Source organism: Marmota monax, unplaced genomic scaffold (assembly GCF_021218885.2).
Source record: "Marmota monax isolate L192 unplaced genomic scaffold, Marmota_monax_Labrador192_F-V1.1 WCK01_AAM20220418_F8-fsc00092, whole genome shotgun sequence".
In the NCBI taxonomy this organism is placed as follows: domain Eukaryota; kingdom Metazoa; phylum Chordata; class Mammalia; order Rodentia; family Sciuridae; genus Marmota; species Marmota monax.
This window is the reverse complement of record NW_026692583.1, coordinates 5261900-5275355: the sequence shown is the minus strand read 5'-3', so window position 1 is coordinate 5275355 and position 13456 is coordinate 5261900. Positions and strand designations below refer to the sequence as shown.

The following is a 13456-nucleotide window of genomic DNA, read 5'->3' as shown; positions in this document are numbered from 1 at the left end:
CTCCTGGCCTATCTGAAGCCATTCTCTTCTCCACTAGCTGTTCATGTCCTTGGATAAGCTGGTCTTCTTTCTCCTCCCACTTTTGTCCTTCTGTTGGATACTATTCTTGCAGCCTGGAATACAAGGCCTCCTTGTCCTCTCTGTTCTCATCAAGACTCCTCTTCCTCCCGGGGAAGCTTAGCTTCTCCTTTTCCACAACCCAGCACCAAATATTGCTCCTCCCCCGCCTCCCCCGCTGCATTTTTTCAGTCTTGTAATTATTTCCTTAATTAATAACCATTTATTCATCCTGTCTCTTTCCCGTTGGATCTGCAGTGACTTCAGGGTCATAAAAGTCACCTCTGGATGTCAGTTTACTAGGCACAGACCTTGCATGTAGCAGATTCTCAATAATTGTCTGTTCCTGCAAATGTCTAGCCAGTTCTTTGATTCGAGCAAGTTACTTAGCTTTTGTGAGGCCCTGTTTTCTCACCTATAAATTGGGAATAATAAAAATTCTTGCCTCCTGGGGTCATCGGGAGGAGTGAGTGAGTAGATTTGTGTCCCAAGTGTGGAGCGTACTGCTGGGCACAGAGAAAGTGCTCAATAAAAGTGTGTTCCTGTGGAAGTATGGGGTGTGGGTGAGTGTATCCAGGGCCCACGGGAATGTCACTTGGCACGGGGCCACTGTGGGCTTGGACCTTGGGCAGATGCACAGTAGCCCACTTCCATGTTCTGCTCCAGCTCTTCCCTAAAATCAGACTCAAGTTGAAAAACCAAGTTCAAGTGTAGCTGTGGGTGCCTGCATTTGAGTGTGGGAAGAGAAACTGTCTGCTAGTGGGTAAATCATGTTCAGAGCCGAAAAGATGACTTCAGGCTCAGACTCCCAAAGACTATATCAAATGCTGCCCAAATTCACCTCCTTCTGTCTCCCCAGCCTCTATCCCAGGCCCTGCTGTGGCTCTGACCCTGAGAAGTTGCAAAACAATCTTGACTGTGCTCAGATAAACAGGTTCCTATCAGTCCGGGAGGCAGACCCCAGGGCTGGTGAGATGATCTGCTCAGGGGAAGCTTATGAACTGCAGCTGCTTCCTTATTGACTACATTTGGTTGTGTCCTGATCAAAAATGACCAAGATACTGGTGGGAACAAGCAGTCTCTTGTCAACCCAAGAGACCCCCTGCACAGCTGCAGGATAAAAGGTTCTATGTTTTGCAATGCTGGGATGGAACCCAGGGCCTCACGCCTGCTAAGCCAGCGCTCTACTGCTGAGCTACATCCCCAGCCCTAGAAGGAGGCTTTATTATTGAATAATCATTAAGCCAGACTGTGCCACATCTCACAGGTAACGTGTTAAAGAAATCATAAACTTGGAAAGTCATCCTACTTTTTTTTTTTTTTTAAATATGCAGCCAAACACTGCAGTATATCTAAGCTCTCTGGTTTCATGCTAACCTGCCCTCGGGCAAGAGCACTTGACCTTCTCATTTAGGATACTTTCTTAGTTCATTTTAGACTTGCCTGCTAATGTCGGTACCCACAGTGCTGGCCAATTGCCCTGCCTCCAGGAACAATAAAACTTCTCAAATCTTTAGACACAGGTAGTTACAGTTTGGAACAAAGAGCTTGAACTAAACCCCCACAGTGACAGGGAGGTAGGGACAATGTCTTCCTTGATATTTACATTTCAAAGAGATGGAGTGCAGGCCCTGGCTGAAAAACATTCGTGGGTCAAACTGGCAAGAAGTTTGTTTAGCCTTGGAAAAGATTGATAAAGTGCAGTGTAGACATGAAAGGGAATGCTGTTTGGCCATAGAAAGGGGGTGAACGCTACAACGTGAATGAACTTGAAGACCTATTGCTGAGTAAGAAAGCCAGACACAGAAGGACCAATATAGTATGATCCCACTTACCTATGGAACACAGAGAATAGGTAAACTCAGAGAGAAAGAATGTAGATTAGAGGTCATTTGGGGCTGGGAAGAAGGAAGGGAAGGGAAATTATTTCTAAACAGGCATAGTATTTCTGTTCGGGGTGATGAAAAAGTTCTGGGAATAGTGGCGATAGATGCAAAGCTATGTGATGTTCTTCATGCCAGGAATTACACATTTAAAAATGGTCAAGATGGCTGGGCGCCATGGTACACGCCTGTAATCCCAGCAGTTCCGGAGGAGACTGAGGTAGGAGGATCCTAAGTTCAAAGCCAGCCTCAGCAATTTAGCGAGGCGCTAAGCAACTCAGTGAGACCCTGTCTCTAAATAAAATATTAAAAAGGGCTGAGGATGTGGCTCAGGGGTTAAGCACCCCTGAGTTCAATACCTGGTACCAAAAAAAAAAAAAAAAGAAAAAATTCAATTCTGCCTACGTAATACAGTAAAAAAAATGCACACACAAAATTTACGTATATCAAAGGGACAGAAGATATAGTAACAAAGAATTGAAGAAAGGAAGTCAAGGGTGGCACATGCCTGTAATCCCAGCTACTCTGAAGGCTGAGACAGGAGGATCAAAAGTTCAAAGCCAGCCTTAGCAACTTAGCAAGATCCTGTCTCAAAATAACCCAAAAAAAAAAAAAAGGCTGGGGATGTAGCACCCTCGGTTCAATCCCCAGTATCCAATGCCCCCAAATCAGTGGTAGAGTACTTGCTGAGCATTCGGGAGCCCTGGATTTTATCCCCAGCATGGAGGTGGGAGAGAGTAGGTTTCTTTTATTTTTACTCTACAAAATTCTCCTGCCGAACTGTCCTTACTCCCTGAATGTATCCTAGGACCTGGTCCCCATTCGCCTAGTCCTTGCTTAAAAACATGCTCTGGGCTCCATCCTACCTGCCCCCTCCCCCCCCACCACCACCCAGAATCCTCTAGGGCATGCTGTCCTTCGCTTCAGCAAGGAAGTAAACTTATTTGGTTGGACTCAAAGTGTCCTTCTGGTTGTCTTTGGCTCTTGGGCTTCAATATCCCTCTCCTGTGAAGTCTCCATAATTGAGTTAGAGATGGCTTCAATCTGCCTGGAAACCTCACTCTAAATATAGCTGGCCTTCAGGACCCACAGGGTCCACATCTGTAGATTCAACCAACCAACCAAACAGGGATCAGAAATGTTCCAAACTCCCCCAAGACCTTTTCTTGTCCGAATTTCCTAAACCATACAGAATAACAACTATCTGCAGAGCATTTATACGGCATAGGTATTTGAGGTGATCTAGGATGGCTTCAGGTGTGCGGAGGATGGACAGGAATTTTATGGAGCTACGCCATTTGATATAAGGGACTTGATTGTTACCGATCCAGGCCCATGTTGCTGATGTCACAATAGGGCAATCACTGAAGCCACGAGTTTTGAAAAAGAGGCAAAGTTTATTTTCAAGGTGGCTAGGCATGGAGATGAGAGACCAAGTCTCAAATCTGCCTCCCCAGGATAGGTTTTGGGGGTGTTTATGGGGTAAAAAGTGGGGTGATTGAAGGCCTGAGGGAAGGTGACTGGAGTTGAGCAATGAGTGATCTCCGTGGCTCTTGGAGGGGTCACATTCAGAAAACCGAGGGAAGAGTGTGTGGCCTCCTGAGGTCAAAGGTCACCCATCAGATACCTGCAGAGACCCAAGTGAAGTCAGCGGTTTTGACAAAAGTGGCCTTCGGAGTCCTGGAAAAACAACTTAGGCAACCCTTATCATCCACACCCAGGAGATGTCACAGAGGTCACCTACAGCAGAGCTAGCAGGAGACACACAGCTCAACCCTGTGACCTTCGAACTTAGTGATTTGTAAACACAATTTACAGCAAAGAATCAAAAACAAATGCAGCTTGAGGGGTGTACTCAGGTTTCCCTGGGCTTCCCAAGGGACGGCTGGGGACATAGCCTTTCTTCCCTGGTTTGTCTCTTCTCCCTACGACGGGGCCTGCCTTCCCCTCCAGCCCTGCTCCACAGGTCACAGACTGGGCAGCTTCTTGTGCCTCCTTCCTTCACCAAGTCCCTGTCTGTCCTGCCGTGTGTGTCCCCACACTGTCACAATGCACACACTGCTGAGGGTGACGCGCAGACCTGGGTTTCGCGGGGCCTGGAGCTTACACTGTTTGGAAGCCAGCCCTGTTTTAGAAAAAAGAACACCCCAGGAGCAGCCCCTTAGGTTCACGGGGTGGAGGGTGGGGAGTGAGCAAAGCAGGGGGCTGGCCGGGGCCTTTCCAACCCAGAGGCCCGAAGTCCACTTCATCTGCTGAATGGCACCCGTGCCTCTTCCCAGGACCCAGTAACCTCCGCCAAAGCAGGGCCCTGGCCAATTCTGCTCCAGTATTGTTTGAAAATACTGCGATATGGGCTGGGGATGTGGCTCAAGCGGCAGCGCACTCGCCTGGCATGCGTGCGGCCCTGGTTCGATCCTCAGCACCACATACAAACAGAGATGTTGTGTCCTCCGAGAACTAAAAAATAAATATTAAAAAATTCTCTCTCTTTTTAAAAAAAAGAGACATAACTCATAAATCTTCACTTTAAAAAAAAAAAAGAAAAAGAAAATACTGCGATATCCACAGGGATATCTACAGATATCTTTGCCGGATCCACTAATCCCCGCCCCTGCCCTCTTGCTCCCAGAGTGGCCTGGAGTTACCTCACTGCGGACACCTTCCCTGGTTAGCTTGGTCACCTATTTAAACGCCGTCACTTTGCTTTTCCCTCCTGTCCACATTACTTCCCACCCTCGAACATATTCTTTGTTATTTTTTTTCTTCAAGTTTTTTATTTTCTTCTTCAGGGAGCAAGATCTCTCCTCCCACTAGGATGTGGACCTTCTGTTTGACTCTCTTGGTCCGCAGTAGGTACATAGTAGGCCCTCCTTTTATTCCCATGAGTGAATGAAAGAATGGGTTCTGAAAATGCGTTAGTTGAGCTGACTTTATTTTGCATGTGGGGCAGACAGGAATCTTTTTGGGTTTTTGCGGGGTGGACTCTGTTAGGCTGCATCAGGACCCCCATATTCTAATTCCTGGAACCTGTTGAATGCGTTACCTCACCTGGACAAAGAGGCTTTTCCGACGTGATTAAGTTAGGAAACTCGCGATAAAGAGATTATCCTAGATTATCTGGCTGAGCCCAGTAAAATCACAAGAATCCTCAGGAGAAGGGGGAAGGAAGGTCGGAGTCCGAGAGAGAAAATGTGGCAATGAGAAGCAGAGATTCGAGTGAGGCAGGGTCATCAGTGAAGCAATGGCGGAAGCTTCTAGAAGCTTCTGGAAGGTGGAAAGGGCAAGGAAACTTCTGTGCTTTTCAAGGAAGGCAATTCCTCCACCTTGGAGGAAAGAGGAAGAGGTGTCTCCACATAGATGTGGCCAAAAGCTTTCAGTGGAAAAGTGCATTTCCAGTGGTGACTTTTCTCAAAACTTGTTCAACAAAAGAGATTCCATTGCACAAGGCATAATGCTTAATTGATGCTACAGGGAAGCGCATGTGGCCTCCTTCAAGCTTAAGACTTACTCCCACTTTGCTTTACCTGGCTACTCGCTATGGCACGAGGAAGAGGAGCCACCCTCTCCTCCAGAGGGTCCTCTGTAAAGAGGCTTCCTTTTGCTGATGTGGGTTCAACACTATATTGATCCACCCAATGGACAATACATTCCCCATTTTCTTTTTCTTGGCCACATTGTGGGTACGATGGAAAAAAAGAAAACAATAAATACATTTTTACTATGTGACTGACAGCAAAGTCCGTATTCTTGATCAATCTGCAGCGGCTTAAAGTCCTTTAATTCTCCGTCCCCACCCCCCACCCTGGTCCCCCACCCCCTTCTCCTGTGATCTGTGCTTGGGAAGGTTCTGTTTTGGTGTAAACTTGAAATTTTCACCTGGTTGCCAGGCAACAGAAGCCATCTAGTGTGTGGGGGGGGCTATCTGGGCTCTGAGGTTGACCTGCCCCAATCCCAGTGTGTGTGGGAATCGTGGGGGGAGCAGGTTAAACCCTCGGGCATCCAGGTCTTCCCCTGCACCAGGGCTCAAGGTCAGGAGGGGGAGAAGGGTGCAGGAACTGCCTCTTTACAGAGGTGACCTGTGACAGCAAGTGGCCTGAAAAGTACAGAGGAACTCGGGGCTGGCTGCTTAAACTTCTAGAAGAAAAAAAAAAAAAGCCGAGGAAATTAGAAGGAATTTGGACCTGTTTATTTTTCCATTCTATTCCATTCCATCTCAGTGTATTGGTGTATTATCTCATTTATTCCTATCACAAACCGATGCAGTCCCAACAACCACCACCTGATTTATGCTGAAGGAAGGGAGGAACAGAGACACTGGGTAACTTATCCAAAGCTGCAGTTAAGAAGTGAAGGAGCTGGGATTTGAATCAAGACAGTCTGGGTGTCTTAGCCGCATGGATGACGCACAAGAATGCAGTTTTTTGGGCTGAAACAGACATTTATTAGATATTGAACTGGTACAAGCTATCTGATCCCCCTATGTCTCAGTCTCCCAGGCTTTTACTGGGGAGAATACAGTCATGTCTGGAATAGCAACAAGCTGATGAATTTCTCTGACCTTTTCCTCATCCTTAAGCATGACTGGGAATGATATTAGGCCAAAGCATTCATGTGAAGACTGGCTTTTTATAACTGTTCCCCATCCTTTTAATCAACTAAAATATATGTGTGTGTATATTTTTTTGTTGTTGTGTTAGTGGTAGTGTTCTACCACTTGGCTACACCCCCAGCCCTTTTTATCTTCTGTTTTGAGACAGGGTTTTGCAAATAGCTGAGGCTGACCTCTAACTTACAATCCTTCTGCCTCAGCCTCCTAAGTAGCTGGGGTGATTACACCACTATAACTGGCAAATGAGCTAATACAGCAAGGATTAGGGCACTGGAAAGAGTTCCCTGAGTCTGCTCTGTCTCTGATCTTCATCTTGAACAGGACCTTGGACATGAGGCTCAGGGATGGGTGTCTAATTGGGGGTGTCTGGGTGTGTGCGTGGGGTTACTGGGGATTGAACTCAGGGATACTTGATCACTGAGCCACATCCCCAGTCCTGTTTTGTATTTTATTTAGAGACAGGGTCTCACCGAGTTGCTTAGGGATTCGCTTTTGCCGAGGCTGGCTTCGACCTCAGGATCCTCCAGCCTCAGCCTCCCGAGTCTCTGGGATTACAGGTGTGTACCACCGCACCCAGCTGGGGGAAGTTATCTTGTAATTTAAAAAGCCGAATGTCTAAAGTGGTTTTGATAATTGGGAAATGGGGGTAGCTGTCAAAATGCCCACAGGGTCCAAATGGCCATGTTCCAAAGGGCACCGTAAAGCCTCCCTCCCCGGCTGCCTCTGGTCTACCCCTCTATAGCAGGGATGGAGGGTGTAAAACCGTGGCTCTTTAGTCCCAAACCGGGACACCCTCTAGATGCCATCTTTAGATCCCCCCTGCCTGATTGGCAGAGGCTTCTGTTGAGGTTTCCCCTCTGACCGGCTGGACTCCCACCCCTTCCCTTCCCTAGTCCGGTAGCCCCCCTTTACCAGCCTCCTGCCAGCCCTGCCTCAGAGCCCGCTGCCCGGGGGCACCCAGCCTGTGAGGGCGCCCTCCCAGCGGGCAGAGGCGTGAGACGTTCCCAGCACGAGCCACAGAGAAGACGAGAGCCGGCCGAGTCGAGTCCACTTTTTTAATATTTTTAACCATAATGCAAACAGGCAGATGTAGACTTCTGTTACATCCCATAAAATTGGAAGATGAGAACTATACAGAAGAAGAGCATGCGCTGAACTCGCAAAGGGCACGGGGTGGGCGTCGGTCCTTGAGGAAAGTGCTGGGGCGAGCACACAGGACACGGGGCAGGTTAGCAGCATTGAGAGCTCAGAGGTAGGGGCATCTGAGTTCCTGACAGCGTGTGTGTGTGTGAGAGAGAGAGGGGACCCCAGCTCCGGCCACCTCCCCAGCCTCCCCAGGCCCAGAGTGGACACCTTCGGGTACAGCCGTGCACGATGACCCGTCCAGCTCTCTGGTCCTTCTAGAAAACCACCCGTGAGCCTGGAGTGGGTAATTACAGTCACAACCACAACACAGTGACAAAAATGATGGGGAGCACAAGGGGACCTCAGAGCCAGCGCAAGACTGCACCAGGCTACCAGGGGCTTGGTTAGAATGGACACCCAGGGCAGAGCATCTTAGCAAAACAGAGCCCCCCATCTTTCTGGTGCAGCGGGGGGCTCGTGAAGCTGTGTAAGTCCTTCAATCTCGGTTTGGCAGTGGCACCTCTTCTCCAAGAGGTCTATAATGGGAAGGCCTGGGGTGGCTGGTAGGCATCCTGTTGTCCCCGATGTCCAAGAGCCGTGGTTCTCAGCCCAAGGGGTGCAAGACGCTGCCTGCACAGGGGACAATGAACACTGTGCAATGACCCATTTGGTTCTCACGACTGGCAGGAGATGGATATTAGCAACTTTTGGGTGCGTGTCACCAATGCTACTCAACATCCTATGACGCCCGGGATGCCACGGTGATAAAGAATGGCCAAGCCCCAAACACCAATAATGCTGAGGTTGAGGGGCTCAGGACTAGAGTCTCCGGGAGGTTCGAAGCCAAATCTGGGCACTGCATGTATGGAGTTGAAAAGACTTCAGGAAGCAGCATGCCAAGGCATTGTCCCCTGTCTGCCAAGGCCACCATGCTCATCACTGAATTAGATGTGCCTGCTTGACCAGAACCATTTAGATATTTCAAGGGACAAAACGAACTCATAAATACGCTAAGGCATGTAAACTGGGACCAACTCCCTTGCCAGTATTACAGGTTGAATGCCCCTTAGGCGAAGTCCTTGGGACCAGGGGTGTTTTGGATTCTGGATTAAAAAAAAAAATTGGAAATGTTTGCATATACATAATGAGATATCTTGGGGGGTGGGACCAAGTGTAAATAGGAAACTCATTTAGATTTCATGTACGCCTCATATGCATGGCCTGAGGGTGGCTTTATACAATATTTTTAATAGTTTTGTGCATAAATTGAATTTTCCATTTGCACTGTGGTGTGGGTGCCCAAAGTTTTGGATTTGGGGGCATTCTGGATTGGAGATTCGGGACGCTCAACCTGTAACGGGGATCCGACACTGAAGGCCACCAGATCCTCATGTTGGAGTCGCAGAGGGTCTGGGGGAATATGATGACTGCTTGGGTCCTCTGTCCATAGGTGGGGACTGGGAGTGGGCTGAAGAGGGACCAGTGAGAGGAGGAGAGGGGACCAGGCCAGCGTCAGCTCCTGAAAGCCCAGATCCACACCACGGGGACCGTTGATGTCGAGTCCTTGGGAGGCGGCCAGCTCTCAGCCCCTCTAGACCTCCCATCCCGGCTCCTGGCCTTGAATTTTGGAGCCCAAGGGGACATTCGATGCTGGAGATGTGGGGAAGACCCCTGCCGGCCGTCCTGGGCGGCTCGATGTTTTGGCGAGAGGCTTGGGGGCAAGACTTCTTGCTGGAGACCCACCAGGGGCAGTGAGGTGGAACCACTCCAGGAACCACGGCTGGACTGAATCTCAACCCCGGAGCCCACTGTGCCCCATGGCTGCTCTGCGGGCAGGGGGGGTGTGGGGGTGTTGCAGGCAGCTAGCTGGCCCGCCCCGGCAGGAACCATTTGCCCCCCCAACATGGGTCAGAACAGCACTGCCTTGTTGTGGGCTTAGGGCAAAACCTGACCTCCTTGGAAGCCCAAAGCAGGTGGCTGCTCAGAGCGATTGGCAGGAGGAGCCTCCGTTCCTAGGCCAGCATCTCCAGTTAAGAGTCTGTTTTCTTTGTGGGCATCTGGACCCCGTTGGACCTTGGAAGGGCTCACTCTGGACCTGCAGAGAGCTGGCCATCGGGTCAAGGCTGCAGACTCACCTTCCCTGGGAGCCCGACCTTTTCACAGCTCCAATTTTTTTTTTAATCCTCACTGTCCAAAGGGCATCCGGTCCTGCTGGTTCAGCCCCTGGACTCTGTGTATCATTACTACTGCCTCTTGTCTGGCTCACGCCTAGATGACAGCAACCGTCCGTCCGCAACTCAGCCATGCACACTCTAGCCTGTGGTCAGAACCTTCTCTGGCAACATAATTCCAATCACCTTCATTTCCCTTTGGGAAAGACACTCGTAAGGACCTCCCTGTCACCTATTAGGCACCGTCTAAGCCCTGCTATACCGCTCACCTCGCCCCACAGTCTGGTCCTGGCCACATTCCCAGGGATCCCCCTCAGCAGTTGTACCTGGCTCTGCCTCCAAACCAGCCCCGATGCACCCCACACTCCCTGCCTACGCCTGCCTTGGATCCCTCCTCCCCCGCGGCCACTCTTGTCTTCCATTGTCCATGGTGAAATCCTACGCACCCCCCACGCCCCAGACACCCACATCCATCCTGGGGGCAGCTCCCTGCCCACCGGATTCTAGCCTTCTGCAGGGCAGCAGCCACATTTTGCTAGTCTCTGTAGACACCTTCCACACCCTGGGGAGGCCAGGCGTGGTACCAATAAGTGAGAAATCAAAATTCATGGGCGTTTGGGCCAGATGCCGTTACTGGGCATCGTCTCAGGATCCCCTCGTTGGACAGGAGGATCTACAGACATGGAAAGGTCAAGTCACCATGGCCACCTACTTAAAAAGGGGCATCATGGACCCAGTTCTGTTTCTAAAACTCCATTTTGGTGGATCTTCAGTGTTTCCCCTTAAAAAATAACAAAAAACCCCAAACCAAAACAAAACAAAACAGAATGCCTGGCTGTCACACATCCAGGACACCAAGGAAGGGCCTCTCTCCTCTCAGTGGGCTTAACGGTGTTCTTCCCCACACGAGGTGTGGAGCTGTGGTCACAGTGGGGACAGTATGGTATGATGTGCCTGTGTCCCTGTTTCAGGACTATCTCATGAGCTTCCTGGACAAACCCACTTTTATGAGGTGGGTTATGGTCAGAGCTACCAGTTTAGCAGGGAGCGGCAAATAAAGGGACCGCTACCTGGGTAACCCTTTGGTTTACCCATTGCTAACCTGTATCTTACTCCTGTAGTTGGTTCTGGGGACCAAACTAGATGCCGCCAGCAGGGGGCAGCATCTGCCCACCCTGGATCAGAGCTCAACCCACAGTGGTGGCTGCCTCTTCTCTGGCTAAGCAGTAGGGTGGGGCTCTCTGGGGTGGGAAATCTCCGCCCAGGAGAAAAACACATCAGCTTGGTCTCCTGTCTTCTAACAGGGAGTTATGAAGCTGTTTGTGTCTGAGGTTAAAAAAAAAAAGAGGTCCTGCTTGGGCAGAAGGATGAATGCTGGTTATATAATTATTTCTCTGGACTCTCTGACAAAACGAAAAGATGTTTCCATCTGTCCCCGGCTTCTAGAAGGGGAGAGGTGTACAGGAGGCAGGTGCCCGGCACATACTAAGTGCTCCTCATTCAGCAGTGGAAACTTGGTTTGGAGAGGGAAGTGGTGATTTATTCCTCTTTGATGGAGGTTGACCTAATCATTCTGTCCTGGGGAACTAGAGACATCTTAGAAAGTGTCCCCAAGGGTTCAAAGGGTTGGAAAAACCATTTAAAAAGTGCCTGGGAGAAAAGCTACTAGGAGCCCAGCATCAAGCTGGCAGGACTGAAGGAAGTTGGAGCTGGCTTCCCTCCAGGTGGGAAAGGGTTGCTATGGGACACCAGGGACTGAGTCTCTGCATCCGTGGAAGCCTGAACCGGAAAACCTGGGATTAACTGGAGGCGGGAGAGATTAGAACTGGGACAAACTGCAGATGCCAGGGACACCCATCGGGGCTGCCGGGGAGGGTGGGCAAAGATGAGCTGTGGCTTGTCCTTTCAAGATCTCGGAGTTGGAGCCCTTGGGGTCTTGATACCCTACCTGTGAAGCCCTTCCCCATGGGGCCACGGTACTTTCTCTGTCCGCTCTCTACACTGAGCATCAGGAAGGCAGTGTCCTGCATAGGACCTCAAGGGGACAGAGTTCTTCTGTGGGACAAAACAAAACCAACATGGCAGAAGGCTAGAATGGACCCACCGCTGGGCCCTGGAGGGTAGGGGGGGGTCATGGGATTTGGATGCTGCCTGACATTGATTTTAGCACTTGAGTGTGGAAGGGACCTCCCTCCGCATTCACCCCGAGGGGGCAAACTCTGCAGGCCTCCTGCCCTGAACCCTGCTGGAGACTTGGCTACCCAGTTTTTTTATTTTTATTTTTTTGGATCCGAGTGGAAGGTATTATTTATTTGCCAAAATTATTTCGGCAGGTTCAATAATCCGGAGGCCAATTTTAGAAAGCAGAAAGCCTCAGGGTTCCTAGAGAAAAATCCACAGGGGGCCTCCGTCCACTCGGATCCCTTTTAACTGACCTCGCCACGTATTTTAATCCTAAGGTAAAGCCGCAAGCCCCATTTGGAGGAAAAAGAAAATAATGACCACTGTATTCTTCTTTGACAGAATGCCCACGCTCTGAAACGTGAGGCTCAGCCCATTCGTCCCTTTCAGGTCGGTAGCAATTTGATTCGGGGAAACTTAGGACAAGCGACTCATCCGTATTAGCCAAGTGGGAAGACGGTATGTCCAGCAGGTTCCCGTGGACCGTAGGGCTCTGGGCCTCACAGATGGGATCCCTGGGAAGGGCTCGATGACCGTGGCCAGGGCAATGCTGGCTGGGGTAGGTGGGCTTGGGCGGGGGGGGGGGTCTGCCCAAGCCATTGGTGGTATGGTAAGGACTCCGCCGACTGGCCTGAGAATCCAGATGCCTCCAATTCCACGACTCGCCATTTCACGGGGAGATTGTCCCCTCCACCACCACAGCCCCCTCCTCACTCCCTAACCCTTCTTTGGGGAGCCTCAGAGTGTTTTAAGGGACGTCAGCGCAGACCCTCAATTACAGACACACGAGGATTCAACGTGGGCCAGGGGCACGTTTCTTGGCACCAAGGGTCTTTCACGAAGGCAGTGGACGCAGGTCTAAGATGGACAGGCTTGCACGGGCAAGAGGACAGACGGAGACCTGGGCCCGTCCCGCGCACGTCACACACACGACCAAAACAGGGATCGTGAGAAAGGAGGGGGGACTCCAGAGGCACCAGCTCAGAAGGCTTCTGTCCAGAACCTGCAGCCTTCCCGGGGGACAGCAGAAGACAGACCCGAGAGGAGCAGTGGCCACGATCCGGTGGTTTCATGCACCCGCGATTTGCCCTCGTCGTCGGCAGGACAGCAGTGAGGCGTGGTTTCGGGAGAGCCACCGCAGGGTACGAAGGCGTCGCGTCGCGGCAGGAAAACTCAAGGAGCAGACCCAGGGGGGCCGAGGAAGCCACTGGGGGGGGGGGCAGGAACCCAGAGGAGGACACCAGGACACAGCAACAGGATGAGAGGCAGAGCGGGGACCCGGGGGTCCTGGAGGAAAGGTGCAGCCGTGTGTGCGCCCGTCGGAAGCCCGCAGCCGCCCCTGTGCAGCACTTGGGGTGGCCGCCTGCTGTCCCTCTAGGCTGGAGAATCCACTTAGGAGCTGAAGACCCTGTGGGAGGACAGGAGGGCGG

General features: G+C 50.9%; 1 protein-coding gene across 4 annotated transcripts in view; it reads right to left on the bottom strand.

Annotated features, from left to right (window-relative positions):
• Positions 1 to 10239: 10239 nt before the first annotated feature.
• Nos1 (nitric oxide synthase 1) overlaps positions 10240 to 13456 on the bottom strand; it is a 142270-nt gene continuing 139053 nt past the window's right edge. For all 4 annotated transcript variants that reach the window (XM_058579887.1, XM_058579888.1, XM_046446300.2 and 1 more), the window contains exon 29: positions 10240 to 13434. In XM_058579887.1, coding sequence (XP_058435870.1) covers positions 13419 to 13434 — 16 coding nt within the window. In that variant the 3' untranslated portion in view covers positions 10240 to 13418. The remainder of the gene's footprint in view (positions 13435 to 13456) is intronic.